General features: G+C 43.8%; 1 protein-coding gene and 1 long non-coding RNA gene across 7 annotated transcripts in view; one reads left to right on the forward strand and one right to left on the reverse strand.

Annotated features, from left to right (window-relative positions):
- Nucleotides 1-669: 669 nt before the first annotated feature.
- LOC135575640 (uncharacterized) overlaps nucleotides 670-17,848 on the reverse strand; it is a 46,608-nt gene continuing 29,429 nt past the window's right edge. The window contains exon 2 of the long non-coding RNA XR_010466796.1: nucleotides 670-3,216. This is a non-coding gene — a long non-coding RNA (uncharacterized LOC135575640). The remainder of the gene's footprint in view (nucleotides 3,217-17,848) is intronic.
- Nucleotides 6,280-16,813, forward strand: LOC102091551 (solute carrier family 2, facilitated glucose transporter member 11). Of its 6 annotated transcripts, XM_021289635.2 has the most exons (13): nucleotides 6,287-6,345; nucleotides 7,851-7,949; nucleotides 8,946-9,106; nucleotides 9,601-9,725; nucleotides 10,552-10,681; nucleotides 11,580-11,728; nucleotides 12,506-12,693; nucleotides 13,826-13,936; nucleotides 14,547-14,648; nucleotides 14,938-15,013; nucleotides 15,217-15,244; nucleotides 15,346-15,473; nucleotides 15,913-16,813. In XM_021289635.2, the coding sequence occupies exons 1-13, from the start codon at nucleotides 6,319-6,321 to the stop codon at nucleotides 15,999-16,001; spliced, it is 1,413 nt and encodes a 470-aa protein (XP_021145310.2). In that variant the 5' UTR covers nucleotides 6,287-6,318; the 3' UTR covers nucleotides 16,002-16,813. The 6 variants fall into 6 exon arrangements, with proteins under 6 accessions (XP_064889801.1, XP_021145310.2, XP_064889799.1 ...); XM_065033729.1 differs by lacking the exon at nucleotides 15,217-15,244 and having other exon boundaries at nucleotides 6,280-6,341; XM_065033727.1 differs by lacking the exon at nucleotides 15,217-15,244.

Raw genomic sequence — 17,848 nt, forward strand, 5'->3', positions numbered from 1 at the left:
CCCCAGCTCTTTTCTTCATTTAAAATGAAAGATAACCCCCACCGCCCACTCTGAAAGACTCCCCCACCAGGGAATGAGACCATACAAGCTCTGCACAAGGTCTCACCCATCCAGGACATGATATGTCTGAGATGCCCATTAACGCCGTGTGGATGTGGTCACTGCCATGCACAGGCACTAGGAGCGGGTTTGGGAAGAGCAGCACTGAGCTCCCCCACAAACGAGCCAGCACAGCCAGGGAGCCTCACTGCGAGGCTATTTCAGCTCCCAGACTCAGCCCTCGTTGTCATTAACAGCAGGTGCCAAGAGCTCTGGATCCACCACAGAGTAGTCGCTAAGAGTTTCTGGTCCAGTTTTGCAAGCAGGGCTCCAGGAACCCGCTGTGCACAGATAAGCTGTGTAATCACAACTGCCCCGGGCACTTGAGATGTTTACTTTTCCATGTTTAATGACCATATATAAATTCTTTCTCCTTCATTGAAGGATTTTCTGTCCCAAATGAGCTAACTCTACAGTGTGATGGCTAAAGTCAGAAGAAAGTGAATCATACATAATTGGATGGGGTTTTTTGTTTGTTTGCTAGAAAGAAACTAAAGATAGCACATAGAGCTCAGCCCTCCAAGGACATGTGGTTTGCACAGGGTTTGCTGTAAATCAAAGTTTATGTTATTTTTACTTCTTATGGGCTTTAATTCAAAATACATAGCTTAGCATGAGGCATATCATGAGAAAGATCTCACCTAAATCTCCTTGATCAGAGTCTGATCACATATCCAAATACAGCATCTCTTCCAAAACAGCTTCTGATCATGAGTTGAAGACATCAAGCAAGAAACATCTGTCTCTTTGCACAGTTATTTTTTCCAGTGCTTAATCATTCTTGTTAAATTCTTCTGCCTTGTGATCTGTCCTCTGCATCATAGGTCACCTCCCGCAGCTGTCAGTGGGGAATATCCTTCAAGGACCTTTATTTTGTAACTTCCATTTCATAAGCACTGTGGCCAAATCAACAAGAGAACTGAAAAACAATGCTTGTTTCTTATAAAAAGACGTCTATGTTCAGCTGCACATACAGCTTAGCGTGCTGTCAGCTGTTGAAGACCCATACAAGGAGTCAGAAGTGGTATTTGTACTTTGGTTTTCACCAGAGGCAGGACTATGTGTCGCAGTCCAGGTGCCTCTCAATAAGCCAGGGGACAGTTCTAATAAAAAGCTCTATCTGAAGTGAGTGTTAAATAAGACATCAGGATGAGTCTGGTGCTCTGACACTGCTGCACATACCTTCCTCTCCTTCGACAGGAACATGCAGTGACATTTGCTGCCATTTGGCAGAGTCTAAATGCTCTTCTCTCGCACACAGGAACAGAGATTTTGTTCAGCCAAACAGTTTGTTCTCTCTGGCCTTCAGGTCACTCTCAGCTAACTGCCTGCATCAGTGTCTGGCACAAAGAAGGAAGGAAAGGGAATAGTTCAGCCACAGCATGACCTACAGCTCACAATGGGCTAAGAGAAGGGTATTTCAACTATTTTTAGTATTTTGGGCTTTCTCAGTTTTCCCAGAGAAGCTCTGTTGCTTATCAGGAGGATGAAAATGCAGGCTGCTGATCCAGTGCACAGAACATAGAGCCATTCTCCTGACATCCAAAAATCGCAGCTGGCAAGGAAAAGCAGCTAGATCCCTTGGCTGTGTCAGCCCTCGTGTCCTCAGAGGACTCAGCTCCATGTATCTCCGCTGGTCTGGAAAGCGTCCCAGTGACTCTGTGGTGGCAGAAGCTCTGTCAACACTGGGTCTCTGCCCTGAGAAACTTTGGCAATGAAGCTCATTTCCTGAAGATCTTATACAGTGTCTTGAACTCACATAAATTGTGGGCTTTTTCTAAGGAACATTAGTGAACAGAATAATGGTGTCACAGCAGGGCACTCATTTAGTATAAAGAAAATCCATTTTAACAGCTAAGTTCCATAAACACTGCTTTCACCATAAAACCAGCAGACTGTTTCTTGAGAAAGCTGCTTGTTTGTAGATGATGTTATTTGTCTTCCGTACTCTGAGCGAGTCCTGCGAGAGTCAGGACAAGCAGACAGATTTATTTCCTATTTCACTGTGATGGTCCTGACAGGAAAGAGAGACGGGTTTACAGAAATAGCCGGGCTAGAGCTTGGGAGGGAGCCAACAACCAGCCAGAGATCCACTCCAAATCTCTCCTGCAATTTACAGTGTAGAGTTTGTAGGCAGAATTCATCCTGTAGATCCAAACCTCACAGATGGAAGTGGGGCCCCTTGTCTCCTCTTGCAGTGTAATTGCAGCTGGTCTAGAGAATCTTGGGGTGAAAATGCTCAGGAACCTCTCAGTGCATGGTAGATCAAAGAGCACATGTTGATGATGTTTCCTAATGGTAGGATTCCTACTTATTCCTGCAGTCAAATAATCACAGGCAGAGACTGCCATCACATTCTCCAAATAACTAGTCTCCCATGTTCATGGCATCATATTTCACCTCAGTTACAGCAGATCTGAGTTCAGTGAAAAGGTATTTGAGGAAAGAGGGTGGTTGATCCCCACGGTGGTGCTGGAAACCTGCTGGGTTTATGTGCAGGCTCCCAAAGCCAGGAGTCTGAATAGCTGCAATGTGGTGTTTATACCCTGGTGACAGACCCCAAGACTGGACATATCTTGTCTAAACCAACTGTGACTCTGAAATTGAGAGTACTTATCCTAAGCACTGAACACTGGGAATGCTGGGTTTTTTAAGTTGGCAGGAAGCCAGTCAGAAACACCCAATGTGAACACCTGTCAGCACCGAAGCACAAGTCATATAGATGCTACACAGGACAAAAAAATCCATCCATCCACTCAACAAGGTGGCTGTTAGTAGAAAAGACAGAGGAACTGCCACTGGCCAGCTGCACACACAGGTCTGCTCACAGCAACAGCCGATTTATGTCCCTTCTGGGACAGAGAGGCTTGTGCACAGCCCATGCCACGGTCCACGGCGTTTCACTGCCCACCTCCTGGGGCTGCCATGAGCTCACCTGCTCTTTCCCTGCTCTGTCCAGCGGCTGCCACAGGCAGTTACTTCACTTCATTGCACAGATCACAAGCTCTCTGGTTTAACGACCACCAGGAATGAGTTTTCTCTCATTCTGCCCTTGTGCGTTGGTGCCCAGTGCTTCTAGGACCTTCTTTGGACTGTGATGAATACTGCCTTCACCTCCTGTAAAACAGAAGAATGTGCACATATTTGCCTTGGAAAAATAAGACAATACAGTGGTCTAAGCAGGCAGTCCTTGACCATGTCACTGCAGAAAGATATATTTCTATGTTTGACTGTAACAGAAATGAGACAGTTTGATGATATTCACGGTGCTCAGGCCCAGGGACTGGATGGAGACCAGACTGCCTGGGTGAGCTGCATTCCTTCGCCTCTTATCCGGCTAGAGACATGCCTTGACACGTTGGCCTCTGTCTAACGAGCTGGAAATGGGATAATCCCCACCTACCTCCAAGGCTCCCATGATACATCTCCGTGACTAGAATACCCAGGGACCCTCCACCTGGTGGCTGCAGGCTGGGACTCTGTATGCTGTCACCTGAGGGGACACAAACCTGCACTAGGTGGTCCCTGCTGATAAGACGCCAGGAAAAAGGAGAAAGCTCTTGTCTAATACAGCATACGTGTTTTTATTCCTGGAAGAGATCTACCCAAACCTGGTCTCATTCAGAGCAGACAGAAGGAATAAACCAGAGCTTTCCTTTTCAAATGTATTACTGTTCTTGACACATGCTGCCTAAGCAATACATCAGCTGTTATAATAGCTTATACAGTTATGGACAGTTACATCTGTTTTCCCAGAGAACAAGTTATTCTTCAGGAAGCTGTTAGAGGCAGTCCCCTGAGCCCCGCCACACGCCACAGGCAGCACAATGCTGGCACGTTGGATTCCGAGCCTCACGCAGGAAATTTCGTACTTCTCCTGCCACTTAGTGGCTGCAGCTGATGTAGCACCACATCGCTACTTAACATTTGTAAGAGAATCCTTCTGCGATACAGAACAGGTTTATATTTCCATTCAGGTGTAGTAAAACCTGAGTAGGGGCAAAGAGGCATTTTTTAAAAGTTTCACTTATTTTGGATACTTTGAAATTTGTCAAGCCCTTCAAAAACTGCACTCTGCAGGACAAAAGGATGTTACAGTACCATGATCAGTCTTAAAGGCCAGACGTTTTGTGAAACAGCAGCTTTGCTGTTATTGTTGGCAATGCAGCAACAATATAGTGTTATATATAGATATGTATAGTAGTGATCGGGAAAAGAGCCAGGGCCGGGAATACCGCAAGCGGCAGACACACAGCAAGACAGCACTGCCATGAAAAGTATCTTTATGAGGAAAGCGGCCAGAACTCCTCTAAACCAAACATCCTTCATGTTCCCTACTGTTACTTCTGATGTGAGGCTGGAAGCCGATCAATCTGGGGCATGGATGACCAATATTCTCTTTCTGTTACTAAGTGATTGCAAATAGACCATTACTTGTTGAGCAATAGTGAGTGGTTAATTATTTTCAGCTCTAAAAACATGTGTCAGATGAGGGGGAAAGCTTCTAGTACTTGCTAAGTGGCTTATTATACAACGACTTTTGCGCATTGTTTTGCAGACCATTTATTCTGGACTGGTTTTCTTCACGGGTTGTTTGTTGCCTTCCAGTCCGATGTTGTAAAGCACGAGTACCTTTGTAGTCCGGTTTGTGGACGCTGCTGGTGCATCTGGTAGGTTTTACACCTGCGCTCTGCTGCGGTTTGAGTGATGTGAGGAGCTCTGATGGCAGCAGTTTATTTTGCACATGGAGATTTAGATCACAGCAGAACATCCTCTGCAGCATGTTCTTGTCTCCATAAAGCATATTGGAAAAGACTCAGATGTGATACTGGTTTTTCTTAATTAACCTGGTACAGAACAGGGCAAGACCCCTCATTCAGTATTGCCTTTCATGGGCATTGGGTTGACGGGTGAAGTTTCTTCCAGTTTCTTCTCAAAATCGTGATCAAGCCATCTCTTTTCTTTTGGCTTTATTTGTATGACAGTCATGTACATGTGTCAGAAAACATTCATTTCAATTTCCAGCATTTTTTCTGACTATGGCTTGAAATCAGGTGTCTTTAGACTGATTCATCAAAGAAAAACAGAGGTTACATTTTACTTGGTCTAGTTGGTTACATTTTAATTGAAGCATTTAGCAAGTTGGTGAATTATTACTGAATTAAAACACCTTCAACTGAAAAAAATACATGGCATTTGTTCAGGTTAATTTTCTCATGATGCGAAGTGCTTGGCAAAACTGTATCTCGAAAAGTGATCCTCAGAGACCCATAGTTGGTATTATTGTTTACAATCAAATCATGATTGATAACCATCATCACCAGAGAAAAATAGTTACAGCTGCTGTCCTCAAACAATGCTCCTCTGCACAAGCCACCTCTCACTTCCAACCCAGCTGGGGTTGGGATTCTTCCAGACACCGAAGACCCTCAGCATCCCAACCTGGGGAACCACCATGTGCAGCTACTCACCAGAAGGAATTTTCCCCTAAGTTGTTTTAGTAACTTGTAAAAGCCTTTTAAGAGAGCCACCAGGGAGACTGCTAGATAAAGAGGCCCTTTGAGAATTATGGATAAAAGATGTAATTTATTTATTTTACAGCCAGGATTCTACACTGACATGCAACTTTCCAAGCATTCACCATGTATTACAGGGACGCAGAGTTGAACTTTCAGGCAATGACCATTGCTCTTAAAGTGTCAACGCATCCTGTAATTCAAGATGTCAATGCACAGGCTTGGCCAGGCTTGGTCAAGTCAGGCTTCAGAAGGCTTTGCTGTACTGAGGCTCAAAGCTGCAGTCGGGAACTTTTCCTTTACATGTAATAACTGTTTACCTGACCTGGGAAGTCCAAGCCAGTCCACTCTAGTTTGCGCCAGTCCCTGGACTTTGGCTTCCATCAGGGCCTTTTTTGTTGTCCTTTACTCATCTCCTGCAGCTCTTACTGTCTGTCCACTGCTGCTGGATCTGCTCTTCTCTAGTGACCCAGCAGGAATGCACAGCTCACCAAAATTATCCACTGTTTCATCAGTAACCAGCACAACAATAGCAAACCAAACAGCAAGAACTTCATGACAAAACAAAGGGAGTGTAAACGCCGAGAAAGAATTAAATGACGTGTTGAAATATTATCTCAGGGTCCACTTTCTCTATATATAGAGTCACTTTTTCCAAAGTAACCAAAGAAAGCATCAGGGAAGACCTAGTCTGCAACCGGAGATGATGACTGCCTTTGCATGCCAGTTGGTATATGTTTATCTCTTTTTTCCCCAAATATAATTTTTGCAGTACATATTATTTTTTTCCTTTCTGCTATTCTAAAAGTCTTGTTGCATAAATTAAGTACAGAAAGAAAAAGAAATCTTAATCAGATGTGGTTAAAATAATAGTATGAGGTCATATCTGAAAGATATCAAATATATTGCAAGGAATTATGTCTAATAAGCAAAGAAAATAGGATTTAAGAGCACATTTATGTATAATGTCTAATACATAATAGGGGAGAACAAACCAAGGGACTTCACATGATTTGATAGATGGAGGAAGACTGAAAAAGTCCTCCACAATAAAAAAGGTATGAATAACGAAGTATTTGAAAGATGTAAACACTAAAGGATGGAAGACAATCCTTTCCAGTCAAGGAAGTACAGGAACAGATACCCAGAAAAAGATAAAACAAAAATGTTTTAAAAAATCAATTTTAGGATGGATATTAAGTTTAAAAAATCTTCCTGAATTTAAAATCTCAAGAGTTACAAGAGAAAAATCAAGCTGTGGTGATATAGCACAGGACAGGGATAAGACTAAGAAATTTGCTGCAGGTGTGACATAAAGTTTGCACTTAGACTAAGGCTTACTGATTTTCTTGCTGATGGGGACTTTTGTGATGATGTGTGGCACTTTTTGTAACATGTAGGACAGCAGGAATGACTAGTAGTAGAGACTGGGAATCTCCTTTCTTCCTAGTGCTTGACAAACAGGAAATTGTTGTTACTTAATATGAGTGTGCCAAATATCAAATTTATTCAGAACTGACTCCTTTGAAGCCAACAATGTTGCAACATGGATAAATTTCATGCCCATTCAAGCAATGCCTTTCATCTGATTAGACATCAGCTTGTAAACATTTGGCATTGTTCAGCATTGCCTTTGAAGATGATCTGTTCTAGAGAAAGAACTGCAGCATCAAGGCACCCCTGCTAGGCAGAATATCTTTGGGACACCCTGTAACAGAGCAGTGGGAGTGGAAGGGATGATGGGGATGTGCATATATCACAGTACTATAGTGTGGGGGTATACTTAAGCCTCCTATTAGACATATTAATGGTTCTAAGAAAAGTCTCAGCCAAGTCATTGAGCAAAATATTCATTTAGGTGAGGCAACAAGTGGGAAAGGAGAAGGAAGGACAAAGAGACAGAAATCATGCACATAATGCTTGCACCATGCTCTTACTGCTAGTTACCCTATGACAGTGCAGATTAACATTGCCAAAACTGAAGACAGAAGCACTGAAGTGTGTAACTGGGTTCTGGGAGACAGCCTATGAGCTTTGTCTCTCCTCAAATTTCTCACTGTTCTGTGATTTAGTAGCTGTGGTGTTCTATTGCACTCTGCTGCACTGGCTCCTCGGTCTCAGGCAGGTGTGTGGCATTGCTCAAGCTGTCAGAGGTCCTGCAGGTGAAACAGGAGAGTTGGGGGCACATCTGAATAGCTGTACCTGCTTTGTTTGCTTTTTTAAATTTCCTACCAGAAAATGAGCTACAATCTCTTCCTCCTGGCTTTTGCCCTGGGCATTGGTGGAGGTTTCCAGTATGGGTTGCAGGTCTCCGTTGTCAATTCTCCTGCTGAGGTAAGCATGGGCAGCTCTGAAAACAGAGCTACCTGTACGGATTTCAACATTCTCATGCATTCCAGCCTCTATATGCAATCACTGACTTTTTCACTTCTGCTCTCAAAACTAGGCCTATCGTGGTTTCTTGTTCATAGAGTAGCTGCTATTGCTCTTGTGTTCATGGGGTTTTAACTTCTGTCTGGTGTGACAGAACTGGGAAAGGGGGGGATGAGTGATATCTATAAAGTCAGTCATTGTCACCTTACCGAGGTGATTGTTCACGGGACATCGTCCTTTCCAGCACTCAGGGAGTCCTTCATACCATGTGCTTGGCCACACACACTATGTCTAAGTGCCTGTAAGGTGAAACAGGACAGGGGAGGACCATAGGTCTAGAGCTGAGGTCAGCACTGATACCTGCAGCTGGAAAAGGAACATTAGGGGAGGCATTTGTCATCCTGAACGGTGCTTAGGACATTGAGCTCATACTATCACCACATTGGGAACACTCATCAAGAATAAAGGTGCCATGGAGGTTATGAACAGTAGGTCAGAGAGACCCCACAATGGGCCACATTGAGGGACAAATCCTTATCTCACTCAACTCAGCTGAAGTCAAACCTGGATTTCACCCAAGGAGTCAGACAGGATACAGCAAGTGGACAGACACAGACAGGCAAGCAGGAACGGCAGTGAAGATCAGGTAGCAAAACGACTGGGCTTTAGCACATAAGCAGAAGACCAACCTGCCACTCTCTTAGTTGTACTCACTGCTGATATTTAATATTGATATATTTATTCATTGCTGTATTTCTTGCACCTTCTTGCTAAACACTAACTCCAGGAATGTTATTAGCAAAATTCCCTTTGATTTCACTGAGGCTAAGATTTCAACCAAGGTGTTGATAGAAACGTATCTAAAAGACTAGTAAGTAGGTAAAAGAAGTAAAAAAGAGGTGAAACTATGCAAAAATATGTTGACTGAGTCCATTTGTTTCTGTTTTTCTTCTAAAGTACATAAAAAGTTTCATCCATGAGACCTGGGTGAGGAGATATGGCTTTTCTGCCACTGAAGAGTTGATTACTTTGATGTGGTCCTTTATCGTGTCCGTTTACAGCATCGGTGGGCTGCTGGGGGCCTTGTCTGCCGGGTATTTGTCTGTAAGATTTGGAAGGTAGGAATAATGATTACATTAGTCTTTGTGTTTATACCCACAACTGCAAATAAAGTGACTGTGTCTTGGCAGAAAGGCTGCTGGTCAAGTGGCACTGTGAGCAGCCCAGAGCCGCTTCAGATGGAGGATCCATTCAGTGAAGAAACAGAATGGCAAAATCTGCCAGTGATCACAAAGAAAATCCTACCCTCTCCCTTATAAAATCCAAAGCAAATCCAGTCCTGAGAATTCACATGAGTACATGCATTTTAAAGTGAATTTCACAGACAACCGCTTGTTCTTCACTGTGGATATTGGCTGCCCTAGAGGCACCAAAATCTTCACTAGCTTATCAGTCCATGACAAAGTTTCCCCATTTCCCATTTCCCTCACTGCAGCTGATCTCAGAAACTGGCACAGAGGTGTTAACCACTGTACAATTAATGCCACTTCCATCAGGCTGTGAATGACACGTGGATGGTATTTATGCTCACATTGACTTAAATGAATTGCAGGAAGAAGACCATGCTGCTCGCCAATATCCCTGCTGTGCTGGGTGCAGCTCTGATGGGACTCAGCCGGCTGTGTGGATCCTTTGAGATGATCATCGCTGGAAGATTATTTTCTGGAATGGGTGTAGGTAAATTAGCATTGCTACATATGGTATCAAGTACTTGGGAGAGCAGTGACTGAAGGTCACAAGGATTTACTGGATTGAGTATAAGGATCACAGATTTCAACTAAACTCTTCAAAGGGCCTGATTGCTGAATGCATTTTTAACTACATAAGAAAACATAAAATAATCATGTGTGCTATCTCAATTTCTCATTCTTTTATCTTTACATCAAATCCGTATAGAAAGTACTGCCAGCTTGTGAAAAAGGCCAAACACAATATTTCAAGGGAGCATGCTCACTCAATGGAGAGCTGATGTCTGTTGTTTATGTTGCTGCTCATTGTGGCAGACGCTGCCTTCCATCTTACAGACAAAGGAACAGTTTTCAAGCTGGGCAATTCTCATTTACACATGCCTCAGAAGGTTAATTTCTGTCAGTGGGTTTGATCCCTGAGCAGCTGGACAAAGATAATACTAACCAGCAAAAAAAAAAAAATTGAGAGGATAAATATTAATTGACTGAGCAAATGGAATATGTAGCACTTGCCACCTCATTGGTTTCAAGCACAAAATAAGGCACATAGCATCCTGAGTAGACACGGAAACATATAACCTGAGATTTAAGGGAACAACAGCAATCCTGTGTATATGGCTGTAGGAAGTGTTGTAAGAGAAGGCCAGCCTGCTGAGGAACAGATTTCCTGGAGGAACACACTTGCTTAGTGAAATATTTAGCAAAGACGCAAGACCACGGTACTAGGAAGATGCTTAGCAGTCCCATAGCGGTCCCCTCCAAATACCCAGACCTGTGAGAGTGCGAATTGCCCTAACAGTCCTTCATCACTGCAGGTTTAGGTCTGAATATCCACATCATGTTTGCTGGGGAGTGTGCCCCACGAAATCTCCGTGGGCTGCTTGCCATAACAGCTTCTACTGCCATTGCCCTCGGAAAGTTCACAGGATTTGCTTTGGGTCTCAGGTAAGGAAGTCTAAGACCTATTTAACTTATTCTGTTATTAAAATACACACAGATGTCAATGCAAGCCTATGACTAGGCAAATCAGCAACTATTTTTAGACATGTTTTTCAGGGTACCCTGGGCAGCCAGACTGAATTAGCTCAGCCCAAATTCCTGACTTAGGTGAATGGAAAACAGAAATCATACAGAATATTGAATCCTGAAGAATTACGTTGCTTGAAGAGATTTCAATGGGTTTGAAAGAAATCCATCTTTTGTAAGAACTGACCTTTACCTTTTAATTTTTTAGAAGGAGCAGGGAATATCAGATCCAGCCAAACTTTCTTGAAAATACACACAAACCAGCACATCCACTCATCAAACATACACACAAAACCAGAAACCTATGGAAGATTCATTCACCTCAACACAGGCTCCTTCTGCCTGTCCTGGCCCAAAAATGGTCTGTCCTGTTCCCAGGGCGTGCGTCATTCTGGCCACAGTGTTCTCAAAGCTGCAGGAAACACGGCGGCTGCTATTTGGGGCAGTCAGTACCAGGCTGATAACCTGTGGATCTCATCTTCACTGTAACTTGAGACTCTTTGGATCAGAAGCAGGGAGATCAGCCACCACAGGCTCTTTTTTCAGCACGTGTGCTGGGACACTGTTTGTCCCTGTGGGCCCACAGCTGTCGCAGGATGCAGCTGGCCACTGAGCTACAGGTGGCAACACTATGTAATTTGTGTGCTGCAGGCAACAGCACTCTCCACTGAGATTTTCACTTTTCTGGGCTGAGAAATGCCGGGTGAGAGCTGCTGGGACACAGACAGTGCGGAGGGACCACCCCGTGTCTGTGTTTGCTCACGTGGCGAGCACACACGGCTGCTCAGCTCCTCTCGCTCTGCTGGTTTTGTTTCAGGGAAGTTCTCGGAGTGGATGCTCTCTGGCCTGTTCTCATGGCAGCACATGCGGTCCCTGCCCTCGTGCAGCTTCTCACCCTCCCCTTCTTCCCAGACTCTCCCCGCTACCTGCTTATTGACAAAAAGGACAAGGAGGGGTGCATCAAAGGTAAGAAAATGGGCCCAAAAGCATTCATTTTAGCAAAAAGTGGAAAATACAGTAAAGCCCAACATGGGCCTGGAACAGAGGTACACCTGGGAAAAAGACTCTTGGTCTTTTGGATCTGACACCACCTTAAGCTTGAAGGAAAGACAGCCTCTTCTGGTTTGGTATTAGTGCTCTCTTGGCAGTAGCATTTCCTCTGAGGGATGCAAACACACAGAGCTTGTATTTCCACCAGCACAGATTCTCCCCTGAACAGTCAGGGTGTGGATTCGGTACCTTCTGGTTCAGTGTAAGAAGGAGATGCACTTTATCCGTGAACATTCCAGTTCATCAATAACCCTAACAGCAACTACTGACATAAACAGAGAAACAGCCACTGTGGGTTTTTAACTATCAAAAAAGAGAACTCTTTGGATGTGGACTTATTATTTAAAGTAGGAGTAATTTTTCCTTCTCTGTGCTTTGGTGTGTGCTCTAGAACTGCACCTTTAGTGGGAAGGTACTTGGGGAAGGATTGGTAAGAATTTAGGCTTGATTTACACTGAAACACTGTGAGCAGCTATTGGCCAAAGGTGAGGTCATGATAAAGATTTATGGATGAAAATAGACAGCAATTAACTGAATCTGTGTCTAATCTCAGCCCAGATCTCTAGAAAGTTCCCAGAAGCAGAGAACCTGAAGCTCAAAAAAGACACTGCAAGGCAGGAAGTAATCCTCTGATTACACGTCTGTGCTGGTGAGCTTGGACCAGGACTCATCTTCTCTCTTCTCTCCTTCCAGCGGTGAAGCAGCTCTGGGGAGATGGTGACCATATGGCTGAAATAGATGACATGCTGGCAGAGCAAGAAGCCATCCATGGAGAGAGGGCTAAGAGCGTTTGTGATCTTTTTCGTGACCAAGCTGTCCGTTGGCAGCTCATTACTCTCTTCCTTATTGTCTCATGCATGCAGCTCATTGGCATCAATGTGGTATGTGTGCTGCTTTTCTCTGCTTTCTCGATTGCTTACAGTTTCTTGGAAAAAGTAAGCTCTGCAACAAGTAGTAAACTGCTGACTGCAACAGTGGCTGTAAGGAGGGGATCTGTTGTTGACGTTTATTACAATCTTTTCCCATGGATGTTTGGGACCTGGGATGAGTTGGGAAATGTGTTTCAGAAAGGCATCTCTATAGAACACCCTGGTACGATAAGAGAATGCAAGAGGATAAAATAAAATCTCAGATACAGAACAAGTAAAGAACAGCATAACCTCTTCTGGGTCTCTGTATTCCAGAATGTACTGCCCAAAATCGTTCAGCCATTTCAGTACAACACGAGTCAGGATTATAATGTACACAGACAGTGCATTTCCATATTTTTGCCTCTTTGGGTTTCTTTCTAAATCCTTTACCTTTGCATTTTATCAGATTATAGATAATTACAGTTACTGATGTATACTCTCCTTTCCTCTGCAATATCTCTATGTTCAGTAGATAGTATTGAGTATTGGAATAGTTATTATATAAAATCAGTTTATAGTAAAAAGTTTCAAAATCCAGATTAATTTTGGAAATTCAGAAAGACTGAAAGCTTCATAAGACCCATTGCTACCCCCACTAGTGCAACAGCAACTATGCGGTGAAGGACCAGTAGAAATTGAGCATATTAACAGTGGAATTTCTTATGCTTTGGGTGCACTCACAGACAGAAAAATAGAGACTATCAAAATCACTGCAAAGACTTAAAGGTGATCTAGAAAGATAATTTAAACCATTTGCTTAGTATGTACTGTCTACTTCTCTGTATGCTCCTCATAAACTAAAACACATGAAAGATGTCAGATAGAATTATAATCTTTAACGTAAGACAAAGGTGGTGCTAAAATCAAGCAGAAAAAAAGAAGAAAAAGGCTGTATTTGTTACTGAGTTCAAGACAGAGCTGCTAGTAAAAGCTGTTCTGCACAAATAAGCCTTCTGAAAGCATTGAGGATTAGCTACTGAAACCAAGAATAATATTTTCTCTTTTGCTAAGGCCTGATTAGATTTTTTCTGTCGAAAAAGACAGAAGCTGGTGTAAACAGGACCACATGGGTACAGCCTTCACACATTTCTGTTCTTTCCAGGTTTACTTTTATGCATACAATGTCTTTATCAAAGCCGGAATCCCCCACGCTCAAACCCACTATGTCTCCCTGGGAATTGGGATCACCGAGATCCTCACTACCATTGTGAGTGTAAGTGGCTCTTCAGCTGAATTCCATTCTGCTATAATGTGTGGTTCATTTAAATCTTAAAATGGAGCTTCAGGAATCAAACTTGTGCAACAAATCAACCATAGTACTTTGCACCAATCACAGAAAATCATCTCCACACACCCTGCAAACATGGGCATTTCTATTCAATGTATGGTAGGACAGGAGAGTCTTTCCCTCAAAATGACCACCCAGCCTGAGCCAGCGCTGGGAGTCCCTGTCCCCTTCTGTGGGACGGGCAGGTGACTGTCCCTGTGCCCACATGTCAGTGGGACTCACAGCTGCAGGATTCATGGCAATTAACAGGCCAGACATTTACACTTTGCTCTCCTCTCTGGCTGCCCTTTGCCTGCAAGGTGTCACCTCAGGCCTCATCCAACCAGGCAACGCTCCCTGCATCTCCCCACCTCACCCCCCTCGCTGCAGCTCCTGGTCCTGCTCAGTGTCCCCAGATGCCGTTACTCACCCCCGAGGAGGTACCACGGGCTCAGAGATGCCCTGCCTGGTGGCGCAGGCGGCTCCGGGAGCAGCTCAGCAGTGCCTGCCTGTAGGTTTGTCCCTTGGAGCTGACCACGCGTCCTCCTGCTTGCAGGGTTCACTGATCGAGCGTGCGGGGAGGAAGACGCTGCTGTGGAAAAGCCACACCATTATGGCCTTGGTGCTAGGGCTCCTCACAGTCACACTGTCACTACAGGTAAGACCCCATTTACACATCAGAGCTGCATCCTGTCTTCATGTTTTATTGCATGGCAGACATCAATACTATTTCCCTCCCCCCAAATCACTTTTTAGCAGGAGTAGGAGTATTTTGGGGCTAACCATCATACTAACAGAGGTCTGTTCCCAGCCTACCTGCTTGTAAAGCTTCTGGAAGTGGAGGCAACAGATGTACGTTTAACACTGACATACTTAGCAGTGATGAATGTTTCTAATGGAGCTGGATAAATAAAATTTTCCTTTCTGATTTTATTTGCTTTTCATAGGATGCCTTTTCCTGGGTACCATACTGCTCTGTTGCACTCATCTTTATTTTCATCATGAGCTTTGGCATTGGGCCAGGTTGGTATTTTCTACTGGAACGGTTTCACGTGCTCATTCCTTCCTCACTGCCGCCTTTAGGAGATGTCCCAGGCATAGCTGTTCCACAGTTAGTGTGAATTACCTGCTCCTGATTCAGCACAGGTGTAGATGTTCCCCTCCATACTGTGGTAGGAGGTAAAACTTGATTTCCTATTGCATTCCTACATGCCTTCCTCCTGAAGAGCCAAGCAGCACCTCAAACACTTCCAGGTCAGTTAAAACCATTAACTTACATGGCAATATGAGGTGTGAGTTACAGAAACATCTTGCAAAATTTCTAAGCTTCCTTTTTTCTCCAACATTATTTTCAGCTGGAGTATCATGCTCCTTGCCCACAGAAATATTTCTACAGTCATACAGACCGGCTGCTTATGTTTTGAATGGTGCTTCAAACTGGATCCAACTCTTCATCCTTGGACTTTTGTTCCCTTTCATTGTGGTAAGCAAAGTAGGGTGTCTTGTGTCAGTTCAGAGGAGGCTGGTCCCTTCTTGAACCCAGAGCATACTTCTCTTTTCCAACACTTCATGCAAAGGACAGAGCCCAAACTAATTGCAGTTCTGATGGCCTCTTTCTTTTTGCCCACATATCTTGTGAAAATGTAGCAGAACCACGAATGCTGTGAACTCCACACAGAGTTATGTGACACTGGCAAACACAGAAGCAGTGACAGAGGCACCAACACTGCCAGATGTCACGAGAAGGATGAAGCAGAAAGGCTTTACCACTCAGTGTCGTTCCCCAGGTGGCAGCAAGCAGGATTTACATCAACTGAGTCGCTGAACAAGTGTCTTAGTAAATACAAAACCAGAAACTCCATATCATAAGAGAAAGAAAACTAGATCAATTTATATGAACACATCTCTTTCTTTTCCCATAGGAAAGTCTTGGCAGTTTCTGTTTCATAATTTTCCTGATATACTGTCTGTCCGTGGCTATCTTTGTCTTCCTGGTGATGCCAGAGACTAAAGGAAAGACCATGCTGCAGGTTACGGAGGAATTCAACCGTCTGAACTACCGTGGAAAGAAGAGACAGACAGCCCTACAGCAGAATAACTGCTCAGTGATGACTGTTACTAGACTTTAATAACAAACTTGCCATTCCATATTTTGCTCATTCGTTACTGTAGTGCCAAGAAGCCTCACTAAGCAAGAAAGAATCCACTGCTCCACAAACAGGACAAATGTGTATTTTTAAAATAATCACCTGCAGAGCAGGGTGCAGGATGAACTTGGTGGTTCTCTCCAACTGCTGAAATCTGAGCTGAACTAAATCCTCTGCAGAAAAAAATTAAACACGCTGTATGAAGACGTAAGATCTCTGCCAGTCCCTGAAAGTTAGCATCTGTGTAAGCTGAAAACAATGGATCTGCTATTTTTCTTACCAAAACCAGGACTCCACAGTTACCGGAGGAAGCAAGCGTAGAAGATTCGTATGTACAGAATACTTGCGAATCAGAGAGGAAAAGGGGACAGAGCTTTCACATTGAAATTATCTGCTCCTATTAAGAAGTCGGTGCTGCTGAGATTCCCCAGATGAAGTGTTTAGCTTTTTAATCCAGTGGAAGAAGAGTACCTTGCCTGTCAGCAGCCAGAATTGGTATGCAATGTTTCCCCTCTAACAATTAGACTTGAGAGCAAGTACACGGTACAAGTGAGGAATGTTTAGTGTCTTACAAGACACTAAACCCTCATTTCCCTATACATGTCTTTTGTAACATCTTGTCCAGCATGCGTGACTTCTTCCCTTCTTCCTTCCTGCTAATAAATACTGTCTGCAAGAGGAAAAGCGTAGTGAATCATTAACACTCCCATAAACTAGCATGGATTGGGAATAAAGGTGAAAGGAGTACTTGTGAATCTGCAGTGCATCTATTTGATTTCCAGGATGTCACAAATGCAACACATAGCATCTTTGAAAACAAAATCCCTCCAAGCCAAGGGTGAGCTAAGTACTGGATCTGGAATAAGCACATTACTAGCAGTCTTCAAATCCTACGTAGAAAGACTTGTCCTGTCCTCTTCTTTAGGAAAATAAATAAGAACTACACTAAGCATTTAAATTTTGCTTTTTCCATATTACACCACTGGACAAAAGTGTGAGGCCAGACGAAAATGTGACAGCAGTTTGAGTGTTCTGGGAGAAACACAGACACCAGGAGGAAGAGCAACAGGGCTCTGCAGGGAATGTTTGATCAACCAGATGTTAAAACCTGGCCACAGTGTTTAAAAACCAGAAAGACCCAGAGCTGCCATGTGTGTCCTCGCTTCCAGCAGCCAAGCTTCACTTCTTCAGCTCAGAGAACAAATCCTCCTTTCTCCTCTAGTTCATCCAGGCCCATCTGCTCCCCCAGGCACTTCCCTGCCCTAAGGTGCCTGTACCCTGCTGTCTGAGTCCAGCAAAGTGGTTTGCTGTTGGTCTGGCAGAACCCCTTTGAGAGGTGAAAGGAAAATAGAAATAGACTTGCAAGGGGCAGTACAGCACGAAAAGGTCTGAAAATGGAGATATGACATTCAGATTTGATACAGGAAGCAGAAGCGACTGGAGACTGAAAGGAGGAATTGTAAAAAGCAAGAGAAAACCTAAATAAAGAGATTTTTGTAGTAGTAATTGGAGCGAAAGGCAGATTCCGGGGTGTTTTAGAAGGGGAAGTGATAACGTTTGAGGAATCTGTGCTGAGAGTGGAAAGAACGAAATACACAACCACAGATGATGTGGAAGTGATGAAGACTTTGGGAATGATAAAAATGGAATAGGTAGAAAGAAGAATTCAGCTTGAATTCTTTCACTGCACTGATGTGCAACGAGACACCCA

This window comes from Columba livia, chromosome 17, assembly GCF_036013475.1.
Source record: "Columba livia isolate bColLiv1 breed racing homer chromosome 17, bColLiv1.pat.W.v2, whole genome shotgun sequence".
NCBI classification, from domain to species: Eukaryota; Metazoa; Chordata; class Aves; order Columbiformes; family Columbidae; genus Columba; species Columba livia.

Excerpts from the sequence above, each read along its gene's own strand:
- LOC102091551 (XM_065033727.1), top strand. The coding sequence starts at position 6,319 with ATGATGACTGCCTTTGCATGCCAGTTG. Across the intron at positions 9,726-10,551 it reads ATTTTCTGGAATGGGTGTAG|GTTTAGGTCTGAATATCCAC; the intron begins GTAAATTAGCAT and ends TCATCACTGCAG. Across the intron at positions 14,649-14,937 it reads CAGTCACACTGTCACTACAG|GATGCCTTTTCCTGGGTACC; the intron begins GTAAGACCCCAT and ends TGCTTTTCATAG.